The 27104-nt window shown below is 43.2% G+C and overlaps 1 protein-coding gene across 5 annotated transcripts in view; it reads left to right on the plus strand.

Moving 5' to 3' along the window:
- The window catches only part of gria2a (glutamate receptor, ionotropic, AMPA 2a), a 55870-nt gene that overhangs the window by 5303 nt on the left and 23463 nt on the right, over nt 1-27104 (plus strand). For all 5 annotated transcript variants that reach the window (XR_013195041.1, XM_077204567.1, XM_077204568.1 and 2 more), the window contains exon 3: nt 23406-23645. Coding sequence is in view for 4 of the 5 variants with exons in the window: in XM_077204567.1 (XP_077060682.1) it covers nt 23406-23645 (240 nt within the window). In the remaining variant the exon portion in view is untranslated. The remainder of the gene's footprint in view (nt 1-23405; nt 23646-27104) is intronic.

A 27104-nucleotide genomic window follows, 5' to 3' on the forward strand; every position in this document is an offset into this window, starting at 1 on the left:
ACCAACAATTGTAACACACCACCACAGCTCTGTGGATTCCTTGATTCTGGCTGGGTAATCGCAGCATTATTTTGTTTAATGTTAACTTATTTTTTTACCAGGCAACTGATTTTTTACATGTTTGTTTCATGTCTCACCTATCACTCAGTAGATCCTTTCTTGTCACAACAGATTCAACTCAGATAAATATTTATGTGCAGTTTTTATTTATTTGTTAAATAGCTGTTATAAATGGCATAACGTACAGTCAGCCAATCATTAAAATAATTTTAATAACACATTACTTCTTCTTTTTTTCACTTTTTGAAGGAAAATTAATACTTTAATTCAGCAAGGATGCATTTATTTGATAAAAAAAATAACAACATAATTTTACACTTACTAAAGATTTCTATTTCAAATAAATGCTGTTGTTTGAACTTTCTATTCATCAAAGAATCCTGAAAAGAATTGTAACAACTTTCCACAAAACTATTTCAACATTGATAATAATAATAAAATATTTTTATAAAATTTACATGATTTCTTTTTCCTACCCACTACTAAATTTCTTGTATATATATAAAGCCTAAGAGAAACATGGAACTTTGGCTCTCAGTAGAATCAAATAATAATTAATCTTATAAGTCTTTAAAAAACAGAAAGAATTCGGTAAATCTTTCTGTAAACTATATGTATATACAGGTCCTTCTCAAAAAATTACCATATTGTGATAAAGTTCATTATTTTCCATAATGTAATGATAAAAATTAAACTTTCATATATTTTAGATTCATTGCACACCAACTGAAATATTTAAGGTCTTTTATTGTTTTAATACTGATGATTTTGGCATACAGCTCATGAAAACCCAAAATTCCTATCTCAAAAAATTAGCATATCATGAAAAGGGTCTCTAAACGAGCTATTAACCTAATCATCTGAATCAACTAATTAACTCTAAACACCTGCAAAAGATTCCTGAGGCTTTTAAAAACTCCCAGCCTGTTTCATTACTCAAAACCGCAATCATGGGTAAGACTGCCGACTTGACTGCTGTCCAGAAGGCCATCATTGACACCCTCAAGCAAGAGGGTAAGACACAGAAAGAAATTTCTGAACAAATAGGCTGTTCCCAGAGTGCTGTATCAAGGCACCTCAGTGGGAAGTCTGTGGGAAGGAAAAAGTGTGGCAAAAAAACGCTGCACAACGAGAAGAGGTGACCGGACCCTGAGGAAGATTGTGGAGAAGGACCGATTCCAGACCTTGGGGGACCTGCGGAAGCAGTGGACTGAGTCTGGAGTAGAAACATCCAGAGCCACCGTGCACAGGCGTGTGCAGGAAATGGGCTACAGGTGCCGCATTCCCCAGGTCAAGCCACTTTTGAACCAGAAACAATGGCAGAAGCGCCTGACCTGGGCTATAGAGAAGCAGAACTGGACTGTTGCTCAGTGGTTCAAAGTACTTTTTTCGGATGAAAGCAAATTTTGCATGTCATTCGGAAATCAAGGTGCCAGAGTCTGGAGGAAGACTGGGGAGAAGGAAATGCCAAAATGCCTGAAGTCAAGTACCCACAGTCAGTGATGGTCTGGCGTGCCATGTCAGCTTCTGGTGTTGGTCCACTGTGTTTTATCAAGGGCAGGGTCAATGCAGCTAGCTATCAGGAGATTTTGGAGCACTTCATGCTTCCATCTGCTGAAAAGCTTTATGGAGATGAAGATTTCATTTTTCAGCACGACCTGGCACCTGCTCACAGTGCCAAAACCACTGGTAAATCGTTTACTGACCATGGTATTACTGTGCTCAATTGGCCTGCCAACTCTCCTGACCTGAACCCCATAGATAATCTGTTGGATATTGTGAAGAGAAAGTTGAGAGACGCAAGACCCAACACTCTGGATGAGCTTAAGGCCGCTATCGAAGCATCCTGGGCCTCCATAACACCTCAGCAGTGCCACAGGCTGATTGCCTCCATGCCACGCCGCATTGAAGCAGTCATTTCTGCAAAAGGATTCTGAACAAATAGGCTGTTCCCAGAGTGCTGTATCAAGGCACCTCAGTGGGAAGTCTGTGGGAAGGAAAAAGTGTGGCAAAAAACGCTGCACAACGAGAAGAGGTGACCGGACCCTGAGGAAGATTGTGGAGAAGGACCGATTCCAGACCTTGGGGGACCTGCGGAAGCAGTGGACTGAGTCTGGAGTAGAAACATCCAGAGCCACCGTGCACAGGCGTGGTCAAGGTCCCCAGGTCAAGCCACTTTTGAACCAGAAACACTGGCAGAAGCGCCTGACCTGGGCTATAGAGAAGCAGCACTGGACTGTTGCTCAGTGGTCCAAAGTACTTTTTTCGGATGAAAGCAAATTTTGCATGTCATTCGGAAATCAATTTATTGATTTCCGAATGAATCAATACCTTGATTTTATTGATTAAATTGAATCCAAGTATTGAATGCATAACTGAACATAATTATTTGAAGGTTGACTTTTTTTGTTTTAAAAAAACTTTTATTGGTCGGATGAAATATGCTAATTTTTTTAGATAGGAATGTTGGGTTTTCATGAGCTGTATGCCAAAATCATCAGTATTAAAACAATAAAAGACCTGAAATATTTCAGTTGGTGTGCAATGAATCTAAAATATATGAAAGTTTAATTTTTATCATTACATTATGGAAAATAATGAACTTTATCACAATATGCTAATTTTTTTAGAAGGTCCTGTATATGTGACATAAAAATAACAGTTTCTGCTGACACTGTATGTATTACTCATATAATATGCTCAGCATTTATAAAATGATCTCTCTGTAACTTCTGCTATCTCTTTCACACAACCACCAGCATGTTGAAGGCAACATGATGATGGTGTGTGTGTTGTATGTGTGTGTGCTATATTAAAGATATTCACATCAGCGCGTCCAGACGGGGGTGTGGAGGATTTAGTGCTGAAGACAGGATGAAAAACGAGTGACTGAGCATTTTCTCTCCTTTACTGACAGTCCTTCAATCCAACAATCTGCAATCACCTTGAGGAACAAAAAGAGGGGGGGGGGGGGGGGGGGGGTATGAAAAGCACGGGTTTATTTAAAGAGGTTAGTTAATCAGGAGAATACAGTCAACATTTGAATGAGGAATGTGTATGTGAGGTGATGATTTGGTGCTCTGCAGATAAACCGGCTCTTTTAAAGTCATTAATGTGTGTGTGCCTGCAAGGATAACCTGATCATTCATTACAGCATGTTTTTGAAGGTTAAATAGGATTGGATGTCAGAAGATGAATGAGGCCATCAATCTGTTCAAAAGTGAGAGGATAAGAAAGTAGTGGGGGAAAAGAGATGATATCACTTGCTATTAAGAGGTGAACTTGTTATTAAGGGGTGTGACACAAGTACATGTCCTTGGTTGTCGAGTAATGTCGCAAATTGGTGCATTGATAATACAGTATACTAGTTCAATATATGTGCCATCCCAGGCATGTTTTACAACACAGTTAATTTGTTATTAATAATCGTGTGTTTTGGTTAACATCCATCTAGTTCAGAAAAAAAAAGAAGAATAGGCAGTACCAAAAATCATTAGATTTCCAGCAAAAATAACTATATTTTTTCAAAATCACTCAAGCAAGTTGGTGTTCTGGGTGCAATAGGAGCATCTGTGCTGGTATTGATTTTGAGTTCAATCAACAAAAGTTAGGATTGAATAACTTGCATTGTAAACACAACATTGCCAGTTACTTTATCTACTTTCCCTCCGCTAATGAAAAGTTTCAAACTAAGCCAAAGCAGAAATGAGTCTCCGAGCAACACAGTAGTTGTGTTTAATTCCTGAATGAAGCAGTGGGTTGAACGAATTAGATAAATGAATAATTCATTGAAATTTCTTTCAATTCAATTCAATTTACATTTATTTGTATAAAATGTACAGGAGACCACTCAGCATCTGTCTCACCCTGAGGCAACATGAGGAACTTTCCTGATGTTAACCTAAACACCCATCCTGCAAGACAGAGAGTGAAATGGCCCCCAGCTAATAATAAGACATGATGGAACCAGCTAGACCAGGAACTTGATAGAGTTCTAGAGGCAGTATTAGTAGGAACAGCTGAGAAGAAAATTGATAGTACAGTATGTCAACAATCATCTTCAGCATGGCTAGATAACGCTTTGGCACAGATGAGAAAAGGGATCAGTGGATCACCTTGAAAATGGCCCAACAGGAGGGAGAGAGAGATATTGCATCTGATAAAAGAAATCAAGACTCATAGGGGCAGATTTACTAAACAAGGCAAATTAGTGTGAGAGTGCAATTCCAAAACAGCACCGATGGGAGTGGAAAGGTCTGACAATGTTGTGATCTACTGACAATGTGCAAATTAAAGAACACAGACGCAGTCAGATCATTTCCATAATGACCAACGCAATCTATCAGGTAGCATCTGGTTTAAGACTTTCTTTTTTTGGGCTGTAAATAATGGCACAAACACCAGTACATTGACGAGCGCAAACCTTAGTAAATCACCTTGCGTGATTCATTTAAATACTCTCCTCTAGGACTGACAGTTTACGTTCGAAAATCGATTGCACAATCGATCAGACCAACCAACACAAGTTTTGAAAATGAAAATAGGGAATTGATTTTAACCAAATATGTACACTATTCATTTTAAAAGAATTAAACAAATAAAAAAGATAGATGTAACAAAACTCACAAACAAACAGAAAAAGAAAATAAAGAATTCCGAAAGTGCAGTAGGTGTTGCGAAAGCTAAAAAGAAAGTTCTCACCAATTTTACGCGCCTGTAGTTTCAATCGGCTGCTGCTGGTGTTTTGCCAAAAAAATGGAGGACAACGGCGATCAACCTGTGCGACATGAGAGACGAGTGATAACCACTTATAACTAGAGGAGTTCGATATAGAAGCACTCTGGGTTTTGACTGTAGATCAAACTATGAAGAAGAACAAAGTAGTTCCCATATTACAACAGCACTACAACTATGAGGGGGCATATGCAGTTTCTTCATCCAGATGAATACAAAGACCTTGACCCGGTAGAGCCACCTGCTAAACAGCCAAGACAGACGAACTTTTTCCCCCGTCTGCACCCCTACCTGCTGCACGGAAAGAGGCTATAAAGTCTAAGCTCACAAAGTTAATTTGTCGAGACATGAGGCCAATTAGCATAGTGGAGGGTGAAGGTTTCATTTTTTTTTCATGAACTTGAGCCGAGATACATTATACCTAGCCGAACCACAGTAACTAAGAAGATTGCAAAAATCTATGACACTAGTCGTGAAAACATGCATCAGATTTTGAATAGCAAAAATGTTGCTCTGACTACCGATTGATGGAGTTCCCTCGCTACAGAGGCATATATCACAGTAACAGCACACGTCATTTCAGAGACTTGGGAACTCCACGATTTTGTACTGCAAACGAAACCGCTGAAAGGTAGCCATACAGCAGAGAATGTTGCAGAGTGCATCGCAGGCATATTGAGGGATTTCGCAATACAGTCTGATTCAGTTGTTACAGTCACTTTGGCACAAGCAGAGAACAGGCTGAAGTTGAAGGACATTATTGGGAATCAGTGCATGGGTGGGGAGGACTTTCAACTACCCATTTCCAGCAATGGGGGAAGGCGGACCTAATTCAGAGGAGAGTAATGATCCTGGCCAAGGTTTTACACCTCAGGGCTTTTCACACTGTCGTCAATCTAAACACCGCTTTTAACCCCGGGTAAAGAAGCATTTCACATTTAGATGCAGGGTTAGCACCGCTTTTTACCCGGGGATATGTTTGTACTGTTTGAAATTATGCGGTGTTAGAATGTTACAACTAGATGCTTAGCAACCGACAACCAATCACGTGCCTTATATTCACGTGCTTTGGGCAGTCACGGAAACACCACGCTAGGGCTGTGGAACTTTATTTATTGTACTTACCCTGTAACTATGTGGATCAAGGGAGTAACTTTAAATTACAACCTGTAGAGGGTAAAAATTCATATTATAGTAATTACAAAGAAAAATGTTGCAATAGTTTTAGTTTTACTTGGCTTGAAACACGAAAGACCAGCTGCACTTTTGCTATCAAAACATCATATCAAGTCCATGGCGGAGGCTGAGCGATGACTGACAGAGGTTAAGCTGAAGGAACAAAGGAGCTCAGATGAGTCCTAGGGCTGACAGGCCACGGTGGAGCTGAGGGAACGCAGAGCCAGGGCAGAGCCGACAGGCTGCCAGGCCGACAGGCTGCAAGGCCGACAGGCTGCAAGGCCGACAGGCTGCAAGGCCGACAGGCTGCCAGGCCGACAGGCCGGGGTGGAGACATGGTCCTGGAGGCCCGAGGTGACCTCACACCGAGCTAGTGGATGGGAAGCTCGAGGTGGAGCTGAACAGCCACACGGTGCAAGCAGCGGGGGGCAGTGCCGATGAGCTGGACGACACCATCAGAGTTGACTGAACCAGGGACCATTACCATCGGAGGAGATTGGACAAGGAAATCAGTTGGGAACATTGGAGGAGGGAGATTTCTGGATGGGACCAAAACATCCAAATAGCCGGACGTGACCAGCAAATAAGGTGAAGATTCGAGGGTGGAGACTGGATCCGTCGTCCATAGATTTATAAGGCAAAGATCCACTCCTAGCTCTGGGATGGACTGAGTAGACTCCGGGGCTCTGGTGGTTCTGGGACGAACAAGGTGGCTGTCTCGAGCTCACAGGCCGTGATGGAGAGGCCAACTTTTCGGAGCATCCAGCTCAAATACCCCAACAAATAACAGTTTTTGGGGGGAGCCACAACGCTGTTAAGTTCATAACTTAACTTTTGTTGGTCCTCTTTTCGGGGGAAAGTCACAGGATGGCTGTATACAAGCGCACAATGAAGAAGATGAGTAACAAGTAAAGTCTTTATTAAATCCACTCGATGGAGAAGTAGCAAACACAACCATAAACACTGATGTTACCAGATAATAAACCTAAACAGAACATACACCATACATAATCTCAATCATGTATCCAGTAATAATAGAATGTGTACCCCATAGTTAAAAATACCCAGAGGAATTAATGCACAGACTGTCTGGAACTTGCAAACGCAAGACATATTCACTCTGGGTCTGGTGTTTGATTCTGTGTGAAAAATAGCCCATCAGAGCCACCACCTGTTAGTAGTAATGGCGTTACTGATGACATATTATTTGACCAGGGGAAGAAGTTTGTGCCCTTCAAGAAAAGTACTTGCGAGTTCTGAGCACATGAATGACCAAGCAAAGTTGTATTTATATTTACATTTATTCATTTAGCAAACACTTTTATCCAAAGCGACTTACAAATGAGTACAATAGAAGCAATAAAACTAACAATAGGACAACAATATGCAAGTGCTATGACCCTTCCCAGTTTAATCTAATGCACTACGTGTACTTTTTTTAAGATAATAGATATAGAATAGAAGATAAAGTGTTAGTATTAATCGATCAAGTGTTTCCGAAAAAGATGCGTCTTCAGGCGTTTCTTGAAAATCGTCACGGACTCCGCAGCTCTGGTTGAGTTGGGCAGGTCATTCCACCAGCATGGAACAGACCAGAGAAAGGTCAGAGAAAGAGATTCTGTGCCTCTTTGAGTTGGCACCACAAGACTGCGTTCACTTGCAGAGCACAAGTTCCTGGATGGCACGTAAGTCTTAAGTAATGAGTTTAGGTAAAAAGGAGCAGAGCCAGTGGTTGTTCTGTAGACAAAAGTCAGTGACTTGAATTTGTTGCAAGCGGCAACTGGCAACCAGTGCAATTTTGTGAGTAGAGGAGTGACGTGTGCCCTCTTCGGCTCGTTAAAGACCACTCTAGCTGCAGCATTTTGGATCAGTTGCAGAGGTTTGACAGTGCAAGCTGGAAGACCTGCCAGGAGAGCATTAGAATAGTCCAGTCTGGATAGAACAAGTGCTCGGACAAGGAGTTGTATTGCATGCTCTGATAGGAAGGGCCTGATCCTCCTAATGTTAAATAAGGCAAAACTGCTGGACCGGGCAGTTCTAGCAATGTGCTCTGTGAAGTTCAATTGATATCAATCACAACTCCAAGGTTCCTGGCTGACCTTGATGGAGTTATGGATGACGAACCTAGCTGAATGGAGAAGTTGTTGTGTAGTGTTGGGTTGGCGGGACAACAAGCAACTCTGTCTTCGCAAGGTTTAGTTGAAGGTGGTGGTCCTTCATCCAGCCAGAAATGTCTGTCAGGCAGGCTGAGATTCGATCAGCTACCGTTGGATCATCAGGCTGGAATTATAGGTAGAGTTGTGTGTCATCAGCGTAGCAGTGATAGGAAAAGCCATGTTTCTGAATCATAGATCCTAGTGATGTCATGTAGATGGAGAAGAGACAAGTGGGAAACTCTAAATTCTTAATGATACACAAGTCGTGACAGTGGAAGGAGATTGTCGATTTTAAACTTGTCATAAATACTGATCTATAATAGGCTATTATCATATATGTATAATCATAGGCGACAATTTATGTTTCTGCTAGTGCGTAGAACTGACTGACTAAAATCAGCTTGAAAATTATTTTATCATGAATGAAAAAGCTTCTGGCAACATCAAGTAGAGATTCGAGAGTGCACAGGACAAAGTTTGAGCGTGCACACTTAATATCTGAGCGAGTGCAAAAGTCATGAGTCCACTGTATATTTGAGAATGTGCGTCTTGTTTTGTGCAACTACGAGAGTAAAGGAAATCTGTTGACGATTTTAATTAGTTAAAATGAATTAAAAAAATTCTGTGGGTGCCCCAACTTTTCCGTGGGTGCTCGAGTTACGGGATCAACGCCTATGTCTAAAATCTATATATAGGGATCAGTGAGTGGAAAGCAATTCTGTAGCGAATGGTCTAAAGTTAATCACTCAACTTTCATAGTTTGCTTTATGTAACAAAAAAATGTGTTGTAATTCCAAGTATAGGTAAGGAATAAAATTAATTTCTTAATAGAGTTTATTTTCACAACATAATTAGTGGTTCAAGCGCGTAGCGCTGAAACCCTATTGTAATTGTAAAAATTTCCAAGAATCAGCATTTTCCCCTAAAACTGATCGGGCTGACCAAACCGTAAGTAGTAGAGTCTTGAAACTATGAGGGCTGGTAGTACTCATACCATCTACAACATCACCAAGGCTCGCCCCGATCGGCCTGACGGGGGCACTACAGCGGTGAAAAGTACGAAATTGCTCATAACTCCTTAACCGGATTTGATTGTCGCACTGGCAAAAATTAAAAAAAAACACTTTTGCGAACTAGTCCTAGGTTTTCGGCTCAACAACTGTGGCACAATTCTTGGGACTAATCAAAACAATTTTGAACTTTGGTCTTTGGATGGCTATGATAGGGTCATTTAGAAAATGTGCGTGGCAAAATATATTCAAAAGCCTACAATAGTTTTATCTCCAACCTTTTATGGATATCATACCATAGGATGTGCTATAAGTGTTAAAAAGCTCTAAAAAACATATTTCCTATGGTAAAGGCTGCAATTGGTCTATTCCTTCTATGATTTAAGTGGTTACATGCTTGCTAAATAAAACGATATCTTTTTATGAATGTGCTTAAAGGCCTTAAAATGTTTGAACCCGGATAATTGCAAAAAAAGATGTCACAATGTTGTCACAAATCGCTGTGGCTGTAATGATGCACACGAAGAAAGAGATAATCTAAAAAAGATATTTTATAACACTCTTTAGAAATAACAGAAGAACACAACCAAGTTAAACACTGATGATACAGAACAACAAACAGACAGAACTCAGGGTCTAAGGGTTGGGTTAAGATGGCGGCGCCTATGGACGCTGTCACGGAACACACACAGGAGGCAGAAAATCCAAGAGCAGTAGTTTAATATTAAAGGGCAATCCAAACTCGTAGTCATCCAGGCAGGGGTCAAAAGTCCAATAAGGCAATCCAAAACATAAAATACAAACGAGAACCAGTAAGATACAAATAACGGAAGTGTGGGGACATAATACAAGGACTCCGTGACAAACACTGAAATAGACAGGGTATATATACACAAGTGCAAACAAGGTGACGAGAAACAGCTGTAAGGCAATGAACAATCAGTGACAGATGGGATCATGGGAATTGTAGTGAGAATGCATAGACACCGTGAAAACTGAGGACCTCTAGTGTTTAACCCAGGGAACAACCAGACACTGTGACAGCAGCGGCTCTCAGCTCTTGGTTTCGGTGAATTGTTTTCATAATGGCATGGATGTTTTTGTGTGTACGAGTGAGAGTGAGTGAGATAAAACACACCTACACCCGAGCTATGCTGAGAAAGGTGGGATTCTCATGTAGGGTGGAAATTAAGACGGAGTACCAGCGGCTCCACAACATTCCGCTGGGTATAGCGAGATCACCGGGCACACCCTGGATTGTTTTGGGCCAAAGAGACGCCAGAGGAGGCACAGAGAGCGGAGGCAGAAGCGGGGCTGCAGGGGCGGTCTACTAGCACGGTCATCCGGACACTCCTGAGAACCCGGAACTCTGCCTTCAAGTCAGGTGACAAAGAACAGTACAGGCATCAAAACTGCAATGGCGGCTCACAAAAGGATAGTGGAAGACCACCTCGTAAACAACAACACGCGGCTGGTGTGGCAGGGGCTACAGAGCTTCCCTAACTACAAAGGCCCCACACCCATCACTACCATCACTGACGCAACCCTGGCTGAGGAATTCTACATTTTCTTTTCCCGCTTCGAGATAGAGGCTCCACACATTGCAGCACGGCCACCACAGACCTCCAGTCACAGCACATTCACACTCCAGGAACATCAGGTGAGGCAGGTGCTGAAGACTGTAAACACCAGAAAAGCAGCCGGTCCGGATGGTGTAATCGAAAAAGTACTCTGTGCCTGTGCTGACCAGTTAGTGGAAGTCTTAACTAGCTTGTTCAACCTCTCATTGTCAAAGGCTACCATCCACCAGTGCCTGAAATCAGCTACCATCATTCCTGTCCCAAAGTCTTCTGCCCCAAAGTGTCCCAACGACTACAGACCTACTGCCTTAACATCAGTAGTTATGAAATGCTTTGAGAGGCTCATCTTACACCACATCAAGGCCTAGCTCTCTTCAAACCTGGACCCACATCAGTTCGCCTACAGAGCTAACAGATCAACGGAAGACGCCATCGCTACAGCTCTTCACACAGCACTTAGCCACCTGGAGCAGCCAGGGAGTTACGTCAGGATGCTGCTCATAGATTACAGCTCGGCATTTAACAGCATTGTCCCTGACATCCTGGTGGATAACCTGATCAACATTGCTCTCCCCTCTTCCACCTGTGCCTGGATCAAGAACTTCCTCACTGACCACCCTCAAACAGTTAAGGTAGGCACCACCTGCTCCTCCACCCTAACCCTTAGCACAGGCTCCCCCCAGGGCTGCTTGCTGAGCCCTTTCCTGTATTCCTTGTACACGCATGACTGTACACCCATCCACCCCTCCAATACCATCATTAAATTTGCGGATGACACTACGGTCATCGGGCTCATCAGCGGAGGGGATCAGACTGCGTACAGGGACGAGGTTAACAGGTTGGCAGCAGCTCCAAACACAACCTGCTGCTCAGAACCAGCAAAACTAAGGAGATGGTCATAGACTTCAGGATACACAAGGGGGAACCAGCCCCACTGAGCACAACAAATAACAGGCAGTCCCCTACCCTCGCTAGAAGACATCGCCAGCACGCGGTGTCTCAGGAGAACTAGGGCAATCACTGCCGACCTCTCACACCCAGGACAGCACCTTTTCATCCTTCTGCCTTCTGGCAGGTGCCTTAAAAGCATGACCAATAAACTCAAAAACAGTGTTTTTCTTTGGGCCATTAGGTCCCTGAATTCATAAAGTGTGTGTGCGCAATGATGTGTAAATTATGTATATATGCAAAATATTGCTTACTTCTCTCTTTTTAATGTTTATATATTTATTATGCCCTGGCCAAAGATGCACTGCAATTTCATTGTATACTTGATGTGCAATGACAATAAAGATTCTTATCTTATCTTAAATACCCATGGAGAGATAATCAAGGTAAAACAGAACAGGTGCAGGAACTATACATACTAATGATGACTGGGAACTTGGGCAAAATGAGCACATAACAAAGAGAAAACGACACAAAAACAGACTATACACGTTACATTTGTGATGACACCTTTACGGGACTGTCTGGTATTTGTGTGAAAGAAAGCAAGCAGAATATAGGAATGTTCTGGCTCGGGAAATTTTCCCGAATGCTGTTTTATTCAGTAAGTAGTACGATAGAAATTTTATTTATATCATCCCTACACTGAAATGTGTGTGAATGTTCATGAAATATTTGCTCTTAACTTATGAAGAGAGACTTTGAAACTCGAGCAAAGTGCATTTTCTTTCATAAAGTCTCAGTAACACCTGCATATTCAAATAAAAAATGACAGGGGTAGACTGATATGTCAATGCCCAGGACCAAATGCAAATGTAGTTGCATCTCTCCCTAATTCAAGGTCACATAAACACCCATGTGTTCTGATTATCACTGATTGACGGATAGGCTGTCTTATCAATCGACTTTAATGTTTATGCTAATAATAGCTGACAGATCCAATCAATTGGTAAAGTTTACCCTCTCTGAAAATCCATAATACTTCAAGCAAAAATATTATTTATATATATTTTTGCATTAGAACTATATAATACTATATGCTCTTAAGAAAATAATTCTAAGCATACCAGTTTATGGATTTTGGCTTGTAACAATAGCAGAACCCTTTTTGGTGCTAAATAGCCCCTTTTTTTAAAAGATTCCTTAAAGAACCATGTTTCGAAAGTTCTATACAAAACCTTAATGGTGTTATAAAAAACCTTTTTTAATAATAGTTTATTACAATTAAACATTCTACACACACACACACACACACACACACACACACACACACACACACACACACACACACACACACACACACACACACACACACACACACACACACACACACGTATATATATATAATTTATTAATATTATGCCTTTTATCCCTCTAAATATCTATCTGGTTCTATAATACTTTGTAGCCTCTGTTATGGATTTTACATTTTTTTAAAATATATAAGCAAGTTTTTATTTTTATCGACATGAGAAATTGTACCAAAAATGAGAGTACTCTAATAAGTTATTAACTGAATTGATTAATAAATGAGAATTGACATTGAACATGAATAAATACATAAAACACAAAACAGAAACACAAAGTAAATTTAATCAATGCCGAGTTACAGTGAAATATCTTCACAATCCTCAATGTCTTAATGTCTATTATTATGTGCGTATTTTGGTGTGATTGAGTCACGTTTTTTTTCTCTGCAGATGATATATATATATATATATATATATATATATATATATATATATATATGTGTCCCAGACTCCCAGCGTGTTCTTTTTATTTGTTTAGGTAAAAGCAATTAAGTTTAATAAAGTCCTAAATAGCCAATGTGAATAGACAGTATGTGAGGGGAAAAGGAGAGGGGATAAAGGGATAAAGGTCATGGGATAGCTTTAATTTTTTTGTGACTGGGCATGTTTATGCAGTAACCCAAATAATAATTGAAAATACTAAAAAATATAAATCATAACTTTAATATCTCTACTTGTTAGTGGAGAAAAGGAGAGAAGAATCCTCAACTGAACAGAGCTTGTCACATGTTCTAAAAAACAGGTAACAATTTTCAATACAGGAGCACTAATATGCATTATACATTTTAAGAAGGATATCAAGTACATGTTGAGAGTGTTACCAGTCTTTTAGTTGGATTTTGAGCTCCAGAAAATCAATAATAAGAGTCTTTGAAATGATTTTTAAAAAGGCAGGAATAAAGAACGTCCTGGTTGCGTATGCAACCCACCGTTCCCTGAAGGAGGGAACGGAGGACGTAGTCGACGCGACTGAAATGGGATCACGCTAGGGAGCCTATCATCTTCGAGTACTATTGAACGAGCCAATGTAATTGGCGTGCGTGATTCGCATCACACACTCCGCCCCCGCGGCGCGGGTATAAATACGGAAGTGGATGCACGCACTAGTTGCTTTTCGCTGAGGAGCCGAGAGTAACCCGGGGTCAGCGGTGGTCCAGCGGTAGTGGCAAGGGGACTACGTCCTCCGTTCCCTCCTTCAGGGAACGGTGGGTTGCATACGCAACCAGGACGTTCCCTTTCAGTCGATAACGTTGGACGTAGTCGACGCGACTGAAATGGGATCAACCATTGAACACGCCACTAACGCTGCCACCTTCCAGTGCCTAAACCAAAGCCTCCTGATGCCCCCGCAAACTTAAGGCGGGGAAGGACAGGGCTTAGGCCAGGGAAGTCACTGCTGTTCCTACAGGACCACTGGGAAAGCGTTCCCCGTACGTTGGAAGGAAGGGACGCTGCGGAAGCCACATCCAACCCGAGGGAGGAAATGTGGAGAATACACATATGAACTGGGCGGAAACCGGGCAGTCTAACATATGGAATGTCACTGGGGTGGCTCCAGCCTAAGACGGGGGGAGACACACCGGACAGTGACGGCAGAAAGACTCTGCCGAGGGAAGACACGGGCTCACCGCAGGGAGCCGTATCGTGGAAGAATACACATATGGGGTCACCGAAGGGACCGCAACATATGGACCCAGCCTAACACAGGTTCCACACTGCTTACGAGTGGTAGGCCTAACACCAGACGTTCCGCACGTCCGACGTCGGAGGGGTGTGGAGGAACTCAACAGGGTTCAATTTTAAGGGAACTCAACTGGAGTAGAAAGGCGCACGTATCCAGTCCATAGGAGGGGAATGGCGCAGCAAGCCGACACTTGAACCAGGCTCACGGTGAAACTGGCTTCATGAGAAGGGAGCCCACGGGAAGCAGCGGTTCAACTAGGTGTCGTCCAGCCCCCAACTCTAGAATCTGTTTAGCAAAGTATATCGTCAACGCCCAGGCGGAGCACTTTACACTCATCATAGAGGAGCTCAACACCTAAGTGGACATGTTGCATCTCGGATCTTTGCCGAAATGAAGGCAAGCACTAAGTGCAACTTTGCATGGAAACAGCCTTCCCTCTCTGCTGAATTCCACAGATATTTGAAGAGCTGGTCTGAGGTCTATGACTTGCATTCTGTACACGTCCAAGCGAATCGGACAGAGAAGCCAGGGCTGGATCTGCCTCCTCCAGGGCAGCGCTTGCAGGCTCACCACCTGCTCCTATTACGGGAGAGGTAGGAACCTTGGGCACAATCCGAGCCGGGATCTCAGCTTGTGAGAGTTAGCCGGCCCAGACTCCAGGCACAATACGTTGACCGAAAGCGAGCAAGTCCCTACCCTCTAGTAGAGACCACGCGAGCAGGAGAACTGATATAACAGAATTTTTAACTCACTACCTGCAGTGGCTCAGGGGCGGTCTCTGCAGTGCAGTCGCACCAGGGACAAGGCCCAAGAGGATAAAGAGGGACACAAGGATTTACAAGACCTTGCTCCTCAGGAACCTGACGATCAGAACGTGCTTCTGCATACTTCTGCAACACGATGAGCGTCGTTTAAACACCGAGGCAACATCATTTTGAGGGTGATTTAGGAAAACAGCCTACTGCAACCCATTTTGCAGGAAAGAGAGCACTGAAGTGATCGAAAGCTTTCAGGATCTCCTCAGGGGAGAAGACGCACTCAACGACTAGGTTCCACTTCTAAAGGCGTAAGCACGCTACCCAATTCTAGGGGGTGCTCGCAGAAGTGATGGTAACTAACACATGTTCTTGTGATAGCCACCTGAACCTCCGCGTTCGGATGTAAGACCGCCCGGAATCTCCGGGGGAAGAACGCGTGTGCCATCGTGCCCCGTCCCCGAATCCAGGGGAAGTCAGGAAGGCTGTTGAAGGGAACCAGGTCTAGTTGGGCCAATGAGGGGCAACTATGAAGACCTGTTCCTCTCCTGACATGGCACGTAGGTGCAAGTGACGGGCGCAAAAGACAGGAGCATTGCTCAACACAACATGTGAAGATCACTGGGCTTCAGGAGCATTTTCTGCTCAGCACTTGGGTGTGACAAGTTCACTGAGCTTCAGGAGCATTCCTGCTCAACACCTGAGTGTGATAAACTCACCGAGCTTCAGGAGCATTTCTGCTCAACACTTGAGTACGAAGAACCTCACTGAGCGACAGGAGCATTTCTGCTCAGCACTTGAGTGTGACAAGTTCACTGAGCTTCAGGAGCATTACTGCTCAACACCTGAGTGTGATAAACTCACTGAGCTTCAGGAGCATTTCTGCTCAACACTTGAGTGCGAGGAACTTCACTGAGCACCAGGAGCATTTCTGCTCAGCACTGCGTGTGATGAATTCACTGAGCTACCTGTGATGGACTCACTGAGCTACAGGAGCATTGCTGCTCAACACCAGAGTGCGATGAACTTCACTGAGTTTCAGGAGCAAATCTGCTCAACATGAAGAGTGATGATTTCACTGACTTGCAGGCGACCATGAGTCGCAGTCACTTTTAGAAGGCTCACTGGGGTTAAACGCATTTCTGCGGGCCCCTGGGGCCGCTGAGTCCCAGTGTTTGTCCAAGGGTAGTCCGCTCGGTTTACCCAAACACTGGCGGAAAAATAAAACCGGGGGGGCAACTGAGCGGCCCCGGAATGGTCATGACCCAGCCGGACCCAGGGGATGGAGTCTCCACTTGCCCTGGCTATAACTGTCGTGAGGCTCGATGGCGGCACGATTGAGTAAGCGGGAGGAGTGGAATAAGGCGCCCTCAGAAGCGTCTGACTCCAAGGAGGAGGTGACGGGTGAGTTTGTGACATGCAAGGGAAGCTTGCGCAACGGTCGCAATGTCTAACAACTCGAGGCACGAATGCCCGTGTAGTCGGGGGTCGCCCAGGCCCCCGTTAAAACACGCCCTTTGTACATGGCCGCTCTGTTGAAGAGGGTTTGGCAGCAGACCGGGATGAACTATAGTCACACAGGGTGAGCTGCTCTGCCACGGTCACCTCGGGACTCGATCGTGAAGCTAGCGCTGAAGCGGTCACATATGGAGGGAGCCAAAGGCTGCGACTACCATATACCCCAGGAGCCTCTGAAAGTTCTTTCAGTGGGACTCTTTCTCACTTCAACACCAGCTGAACACATTCTCATTGGAGAGACATGTTGGACCGAGTACCTCTCCAAAACTAGAAAAGAGATACTCAGCCCGTGGGCGAGATTACTCTCTTCCAGTTGACCTGAAGACCCAACGGGCTCTGGAGCACTCGAGGGGAAGGACACTGTACTGATACTCCACCCTTAGACGCAACACACAGGATGGCCTGCGGTGCGGGAGGTAGAGATCTGAAGCACATGTCTTTCAGGTCAAAGCTGCAGACCAATCTTGGGCCAAGATGGTCACGACCCACCACCTAGTAGCACGAAGAACGAGTTTACAACTGGCCTTCGTACCGGCTGGAGGAGCGGCTATATCAAATCCTTCGCCAGCAGGATAAGATAAGCACGCACACGTCAGGAGCACTGCTCAACACTCGGTGTGATGAATATCACTGAATTTTCAGGAGCACGTCTGCTCAACACCTAATGTGATGACTATCACTGACTTGAGCGGGGTAGCCGAGCCTGAGGTGGGGCAGCAAAGTAGAGAGAGTGGTGTTAGTGTGCTGTGCAACACTTACCTGTCTCCACAAGCGGCAGGGGGCGCGTGAGAAGGCGGATGACCGGGTCCTCGAACGCACCAAGCTGCCTGCTGGCGACCAAGGGGGAGCTGAGGGGTGTAAGGCTATACAGGGTCACACCCGCCAGACTGGCCCTCTTGGGACCCAGGAACAGATGAAATTGCTCTCTCCTTGAAGTGTGGGTACCGCTTGCTCCGCTTTTTTTTTTTTTTTTTTTAGGGAGCCAGCGGCGGAACAGACACACACACAAACAAAGGCTCCACCCGGCCCTCACCCGGGGGGAGGGAGTGATCGTGCCACTCCAAGAGCATCTCATCCATTCCTGGGCGGCCCGCTCCGGAATGCTTTCGCTGTCGCTTGCCACCTGGCTTGGCAGCGCCTGGAGCGGGCTGGGCGTCTCTACTGCGGCCGGCTCCCTGCTGAGGCCTGGGTGGAGGCTGCTGTGGAGGGCCAGCAGGAGCGGCGGCCGGAGAACGCCCACGGCGACGAGCAGGCGGAGGAGCTGCCACCGGCGGCGGGTGGAGGCAGCAGCTGGCCACCGGGGCAGGATGTGCCGGATGACCTCCGTCTGCGCTTGAGCGGCAGAGAACTGTTTGATGCAGTTCTCCACCGCGTCGCCGACCAGCCCAACCTGGGAAATTGGGGAGACCAGGAACCGAACCTTGTCCGCATCCGCCATACCAACCAGGCTGAGCCAACGAAGGCGCTACTGGACCACCAAGGTGGACATCGCCAGACCGATCACGCACGCTACGACACCCGTACCCCGGAGGGTGAGGTCGGATGCAGTGCGGTGCTCACCTATGAGCGCACGGTCTGGATTACCCTCGTGCATGCCATGGGTGCCCTAGCCTGCAGCAACGCCATGGCACGCAAGAGGAAGGGGCTTGCCCACAGGCTTTGTAAGCTCTGCCCGTCGGAACGGACGAAACTCACAGGCCTTAGGGGGGAGACGAGGATCCCCCCAAAAGGCAGCGGCCGCCGGACACAGGTGCACCTGTGTCGACAGACCGCTCCAATGGAGGGACACCTCGCAACCCTTCACCGTTCCTCCATCAAGGGTAATGAGGGGGAAAAGCTATTCAGGCAGTTTCTGGCAGAGAAAGATGCTGTTCACCACCTGATAAGCTCTCCATGCATTTCGGGAAAGAAAGGCACTGGGGCGGCGAGCTGAGAACCAGCGCGGCCCGCCCCAAGATACCAAACTCCAGATTCCAACCGAGACTGAACGGGACACGGTGGAGGTTCCACTCGAGCCCGGCAGCCTCGGCGGCCCGTTTCAGCATAGCTGATAATTCTGGATCCGGCTCGGGCAACATTGAACTCCCGGAGGGAGACAATGCAGCCGAGTCATCATCTCCAGAAGTCAGCTACCCCTCTGATGCTGCAATCGGCGTCCTGTCCCCCAGGGGAGCCCCGAGTGAAACCGCTGGCCCACCCATTACAGATGGACCAGCAGAAAACACAGGAGGCTCCAGTGGTTGCAGTGGAAGGGAGGAGTGAGGAGCCCACAGGGAATGGTTACCGGGCGGGACATCCAACACTATCCTCCGGTCACCCATCCCACACAGCACCCGAGGGTGGGGCATGGTAATGGGGACTCGCTCTCCGCGAACGAAGGCGAGTCTCGCCCTCAACACTGCGACAGTCATGTTCCCACAGTGAAAACATGAGCTGTCCACAAAAGCTGTCTCAGCGTGCTGTAAGCCAAACACGTGACACAACAGTTGTGACCATCAGAGAGAGACAGGGAACGACCGCACCCAGAAACGCACGGGCGGAATGACATCTTGAAAAAGACGCAAACGCACCCGTGTTGCTCTTTCAGAAAATAGGACCGTCACCAGTGCCGGAGCACACAGGGAAATGACCGCGGCAACACTGAACAGAGAACTGAAACAGTGAAGCACTCACTTTTCCGCCCTCTAACCAGCCATCAACACACACAAACATTTAGAAATTTGTTGCTGTTAAAACAGCAGTTGAGAGCTCAAAGCTCGCGATCACCGCTGCACTCGCGCTGTAGAACACCAGCACTGGGAGAGTCTTCCTGAAGAACACCGACACACTCGCTCGTTGTAGACAACAGCACTCTCAGAGACATCAAACGATCGGCTCCGAAGCGAAAGGCAACTAGTGCGTGCATCCACTTCCGTATTTATACCCGCGCCGCGGGGGCGGAGTGTGTGATGCGAATCACGCACGCCAATTACATTGGCTCGTTCAATAGTACTCGAAGATGATAGGCTCCCTAGCGTGATCCCATTTCAGTCGCGTCGACTACGTCCGACGTTATCGACTGAAAGGGAACTCTAAAATAATTTTAGCAAAACATGGTTCTTCAGGATGATATGGTTCTAAATAGAAATGTTACTATGTGTGAAGCACCAATTTTTTTGTAGAAGAGACATTTGTTTGTTTGAAATATTTGTATTTATTACTTATCCTTTAGTATCCTAACTTTGATTAAACTGGAAGAATATGCTGGAAAAACATTATTTTCTGCTCACGATTCCCAGTATGAATATAGCATACAAATAGCCATACTGAAATTCCCTACTGTACTGACAAGACGTTTAGACAGCTAGAGCAATTGACACACAAATGAATCCCCAGTGCACATATGTGTGCGGCCCCGTTCACACACAGGCATATCCCAGAAGCCCTGATGTGTGGCATTGCCAGCTCAGACACAGCAGCTGGAGCAGCAGGCTCTCTCTACTGTTCTGTGTGACTGCTGATCAAAGTCTCATATTTAGCTTTCTGACTGCATGCAGATTATCTGCAGATCACTCGGCGTGAGCACAAGTTGCAGCACAGTTTATTAATATGTTTCATACTTCGATGAGCACACATACTGTACATATACACATGGAATTACAAATGCAAAATAGGGCATATAGAGCATAAGTGACCTATATAATATACACGGTTCTTGTAGAGTCCATGCCTCGGCAGGTCAGTGCTGTTTTGGCAGCACGCGGAGGACCAACAGCATATTTGACAGGTGGTCATAATGTTTTGGCTCATCGGTGTATATATATGATCATATGTTTTCCCCTTCAGTGCACAAATTCAGAACCATACACTACCTATAATATTCAGATAAATAGTATTTAAAGTTGTCATGAAACGGAAGTTGGGATAGTGTTCTCTTGAAGTGACTTGTGATGTATATCTGAGCGAAACTGCTTCTCAAACAAGAAAAAAATTAGGATGGGACTTGATTTTGTCCATCGGGAATTGATTGGATCATTGGATTGTTGTGGTTTGCTATTGCTGGCATCTCATGTGAGTGACAGGTTGTCCTACCCTCACACCAATAAACAAATAAAAGAGAAGAGAAGAGATGTCGCCGCAAGACAGAGGGAAAGTTATTTTGATTAAAGATTATGGGGGAACATGAATTAAAAAAATATAATCATGATGATGTGCACAATCATTTCTAATGAATAATGTAATATTCCATTAAAAAATAATACATTTTCAAATTTGATTTTATTGGCGTAATGTCATCTTAAAAAGTGGTTTGTGCTTTTTTTTTTTTTTTTTTTTGTGGTGCTGGGTATTTATACATCTGCTTTAAATATTCATGATGAAACCTAAAATCATTGGAACTCCAAATATAATATTCAAGCTCCTTTACTATAGGACAACAGAGCAGCAGTGAGTATGTGAAATTGTCATGGCAAACAGATATTGCATACTGATTTCGTATGAGGACTGTGCTGAAAAGGTAGCTAGAAGCAAAATATATAAAGTATAAACATCATTTGTATTAATACTAGGGCATCATCAGAGTTCAGCATCAGTTCACTGCTATTTGTGTGTTGTTGTTTTTGTTGTTATTTTGGTGTTTTATCTAGCACATTTAATGACACCAACAGCACAAAAAAAATCTTTTAGCTCAGACTGTGTTTTTGGCAATATATAACACAATTTAAAGCAATTTAAATTTTCACAGCAAATCCTCCTTGCCATTAAAATTTTATATTAAAATGTAGCATGTCATAGGAAAAATATTCCAAAAGATGCACATCTATTATATTATATTTATACCTTAAATTCATATAATTTTTAACTTCTGGATAATGATTTCATGCAATTTGTGTGTGTAACTCTGGCATGTATTTTATATATGGCATATATTATTTAATCTAAATGTGTAAATGGATAGTCTTCTCTTTCTCTTCGATCACACAGAGTGTGTACACAGTCCAGAGTGTGCAGGTGCTGTGTACATACTTAAGCCGTTTATTTTTTTTAGAAATCGCTATATATTTGTGACAAGGTTTATAGATCAGGCCTGTCTGGTCATTGCAAAAGTATTTTCTGTTACATATGAATTATTTATTAAAAATTACAAATTGCTTTTTCATTGCGTTGTAAGCCTTCCACATTATAATTTTTTAAATGGCTTTCAAATTGTGGTGGGTTATAAATTCAACTTCAAAATCAGCAAAAAGTGGTCAGGACATGTCTCACTCGCTAATGATGCAGATGGTATTAAATGACTAATTGTACAATTGTACATTATTGTGTTTATATTAAAGATGCATAATCTTGAGCATATAATTGTGCATACTCAAGATGCATCACCCTAGGTTTTGACATTAATGTTAAACGCCATTGGCTGATAAAATCTGACGGTAGAGAATCATGTTTGTCTAAAAGTTTTTTACAGGGAGTATTCTTGTTACCAATATCAATTGGACCTTTAATTGTTTTTGTTAGATTTTTTGTATACTGTAGATATTGTATACATGTCTACATTTCAGGTCTTTATGTTGTTCACAATGCTGATACATTTGTGGTGCTGTGTATGATCTTGTTATATTTAGATACAGTAGCTTGTTTTTATCCGAAATATCTGAATAGTGTGTCCGAACGAGATTAATGTATGCTTAGGTCAGTTCAGGGTTTAATTTCAATAAATTTGTATGTGCCAGGTTTATTTTGTTTTCTTAAACTAGATTAACTGTATTTCTTCAACATTCAGTATACAGCAGGCTTTTGTGTAGTCCATCTGTCTTTCCAAGTATACATGACAAAATATGCATTCGAAATATTCTGTAAGTATTTGTGGCCAAATCTAGAGTTTTTTTTTTCTAAATGTATGCTGGATGAATCGCAATATATACTATAGGTCTATTAGTCCGACTTTCCTAAAAGGATACTGGCACGATTTCAGTTGGACTAAAAAGATTACATGACATGTTAAAAATGAATTATTTATTTAGTCCTTCAGAACCTTCAAAGTGCAAGTAAACACACTTAATTCTTTAATTGATGTATGTCTTATTAGTTGCAGTGTAGATCATTTAGTGGCTTCTGTCAAAATGTAGTATCAACTAAAGACTACTTCAGGTTGTTGGCAGTTAGTGTGTATATCATGTTTGCATAGATCTTTTGTGCTTAAAAAGCCCTGCTGGCCTGAGTGGGCATCGTTTGTATCTAATCCATTTCTTTCCCTTCAATTCTCAGTCACACCTTCCCAGATCAGATCAGATTAAGCTCAATACTCTCAGACTAGTACAGTATATCAACCATTAGAACTACATGCAGTCCATAGTCCCCTCCCTATGATGTTATGAATAAGAGAACTGAACTGAGAGAATTGTGGTATTGTTTTCCACTACGTGTCTCGTTGTTTATTTTGAACGGTGTTGTAAATATTTGTGGCTGTTACAGTTTTTTTCCTTCTTCTTTTTTCAGTTTGCTCACAGTTTTCCAGAGGAGTATATGCCATCTTTGGCTTCTACGACAAGAAGTCGGTGAACACCATCACGTCGTTCTGTGAGACGCTGCATGTGTCCTTCATCACGCCCAGTTTTCCAGCTGACGGACTCAACAAGTTTGTTCTGCAGATGAGGCCTGATATCAAAGGCCCTCTCATCAGCCTAGTGGAGTATTACAAGTGGGAGAAGTTTGCCTATCTGTACGACAGCGATAGAGGTAAACACTCTTTCTCTTTTGAGAAATGCATGCATTCTTTATCTTTTTTCTCAGGCAAGGTCTTTCAGTGCTGCTTGCACACACGCATCAACTAGAGAATTTAATCAATAGTCCTATTACTTTGTGGTGAAACGCCTCTTGGAGAAAGTGCATGTGAGTTGGGAGTGCTTATAGATAAGCACATTACAGTCTCTCTCTCGCTCTCTCTTTTTCATTCACTCACTCACTGGTTTATGCTTTACTCATACCTGTTTTCTGTCATTTATTTGTTGTTTTTTTCATTACTTTTTTTTGCAGGCTTTGTCTTTGATATCTAACCAGATGTGACATGACAAATTTCTCTTGACAAGCAATTTACCTGTCCAAATTTAATGTAAAGCTGCTGTGCAGAATGATACAGTCATAGCCAATCATATAATATTGTATAATACGTGTAATGTGGTGTTATGGGAAATCTGAAAACATAGATTACGCAAAAATAAAATCCAAGCAATTTTCAAGTTTATCTTGTCACTAGTCACTTGTCCCACCCTCTCAGCTGATTGAGACACAATGTTTGGTTGTTGTTTTTTGTAAATTATTGCATTTACCAGTGGGCAATATATTTAGTATTCAAGTCAAGTCATGTCAAGTCACCTTCATTTATTTTAGCGCTTTTAACAATATGGACTGTTTCAAAGCAGCTTTACAGTGATAATAGGAAATTAAAGTAACAAAGCAGCAGCTCTAGAATAAAGTTATTGTCTAGCTAAAGTTAATTTTGATTGATTCACTTCCAGCGCAACGTTCATTAGTTATTAACTTCGGGGCTGCTAACACGACACCGTTCTAACAGAAAACCCATAAAGAGTAACTAAACACTGAAACAACTTTTTTTAGTTACTTATCTGTAAGAATGGAGCTACATAAATGCTGTTCATTGATTCGACTAAATTTTTTGACATTTGGGTATAAAGTGTTTTACTTTTCAAATATATGGTGTAAAAACGTCTGAGTGCTGCCCTCTTCAGGTTAAACGGAAAGCTCCTGCAGTAGGGGTACTCTCTGACGTAGTATACTCTCTGACGTCACTCTGTCACGTCAGCGGCGTCATGATGTGAGTGAGCATATATTTTTAATCACAATTTATGTTCCTTCTTATTCCTTCTAATTAAAAAATTACCTCAAAATGACTGAATATAAGAATAATCGGATGCCGATCGCGATGTGGTAATTAAGACCGCAGTTTGAGCTGGTGTCCACAGACAATTCACCCTCCTCCACTTCAGGTGAAGGTGGGGGAGAAAAGTTCTCGACTTCAAATGACCGCTCTGTTGCAAAGCTATTTGCGACACTCCATTTTAGCTAGTTTGACAGCAGCTGTCTCTGCGGGTCTCAGGTGCACGTCCCCCCCGCTCAGCCCCGCCCTCGGTTCGTCCCCTCTATCTTCGCTGGGGTCTGCCCACTTTTCCAGCATTTTTCAAATATTGCCAGTGGGTGGAGTCAGGCTTTGACCAGGGGTTTAGTTACCCTTTAATGCGATCCGGCCGCTCATTTGCACAAAATAGTGCCTGGTGGCTCAAGAATGCAGACCATGGAATAAATTCCAAGGTACAAGCCTTGAAAAATGTATGATACAGATTTATTTTTTATCACTTCTGCATAGCCGCGTGAACCGGAATTATCCCGACAATGTTTTATCTGTACAGAGGTAAAGGGAAGAGAAGGAGGCCTTCACAGGGGAGAGACTAGTTGACATTTCAGGACTGCGTTGTCGTTGTGTCGATGCGCAGGTCTTTCATCAGATCTGAATTAGGCCTGGATCCGGTGAACCTCGGGATAAACAGAGAGACTAATATTAGCGTAGACACCATCCTTCTTATGATGTAACAAGTACATCAGGATTTATGGGAAGTGTTCCCGGTACCGGCTGACCTAATCTATGCAGCCTAACATTGAATTATAGAAGTCTATAAAGTGTTATGTGTACGCTAGGTCAAAGAGATGTGTTTTTAGTCTAGATTTGAACTGACAGAGTGTGTCTGCTTCCCGGAGAATGTTAGGAAGACTGTGGTGCTAAATAGGAAAAGGATCTACTGCCAGCAGTCGATTCTGATATTCTAGGTATTATCAAGAGAATCTCAGCTCCTCGCTCACGGAACTGTTCACCTCTCCGCTCCCCCGTTCAAAGCCACATCAGGCCGCTCCGCTCATTATCGCTCAGCGCTCAATGCAGTTTGCTTCGCGCTCCACTCAAATCGCACCCCGCTCGCTCCAAAAAAGGGAAAAAAACTGCATGTATTTCACTTTTAGCTTAGACCACGGCTTACCTCCCAAAGAACTAAAGAGCAACAACAACATTTTCCAAATAGAAATGTTTTATTTCAAATTACAAACTAGCCTGTGTAAGAAGGAATATAGCCTACACAAAAAGTCCTGTAAAATTAAACGAATAAATTGACCTAATAATATAAATAAATTATATAAAAAAAATTATACATAAAAGTTTTATAAGTAAATTAACTACTGGCCAGAATTTTGATAACTGAACTTTTGCGCAAAGCGCACGATTAAAATTTAAATTGGCTTATATCCATTGTACACACAAACTGCAGTAAAATTAACCGAATAAATGGGCCTAATAATTAAAAAAAGAATATATATATATATATATATATATATATATATATAGGCTATATATATATATATATATACACATATATATGTATATATACATAAACGTTTTAAAAGTAAATTAACTATTAGGCCAAAATTCTTATAACTAAACTTTTGCCCAGAGGATTACAATTTAAATTGGCTTATGTTGTCAAACTTAAAAATATATATATATATATGAATTGCTTTCCTTATCTACAGTTCTTTTGAGTTGACGACGAGTGGACAAGTTTGGACGATATCTGAGGCTTCAGACTCATACAGTGGTTTCTTGACAGCAGGCCAGAAGCGGAGAAATCCCTCTCTGCGCTCGCAGACCCGCTTGGGATGCTGAACACAATGCGAGCTACTTTAACCTGGCGGGGAAAGACGTGGAGTTTTCTTTCCAAAATTGTCTTCTTTTTGAACTACATTATTAGGCCGAGTTTTGACTGAAAATAGTTTACTGTTGACTGTGCGAGACAGGCTTGACTAAGCATGCTTCAGACTCGTGGTGTGAGCGTACTGCGGAGCCAAATCGGAGCGGGAAATAGGGCGACGCTCCGTCCTTTTAAAAATGCCGCTCTGCGCTCTGTTTAAGATCCGCCCGCTCGCGCTCCCCGCTTGCTCCCGCTCCACTCTGCTCACATGCTCTGATTGGTAAGTTTCGTCAGGGCGTGAAGAAATATAGAGCTGACTATCATCAGCATAACAGTGAAAACTAATGCCATGCCTCCTAATGATATCTCCTAAGGGTAGCATGCCATGTACAGAGTGAACAGCAACGGTCTGTACTGAGTTCTGAACCTTGTGGTACGCCATACT

Source organism: Siphateles boraxobius, unplaced genomic scaffold, assembly GCF_051911475.1.
Source record: "Siphateles boraxobius isolate OS27281-9 unplaced genomic scaffold, OSU_SipBor_1 119, whole genome shotgun sequence".
Classification (NCBI taxonomy): domain Eukaryota; kingdom Metazoa; phylum Chordata; class Actinopteri; order Cypriniformes; family Leuciscidae; genus Siphateles; species Siphateles boraxobius.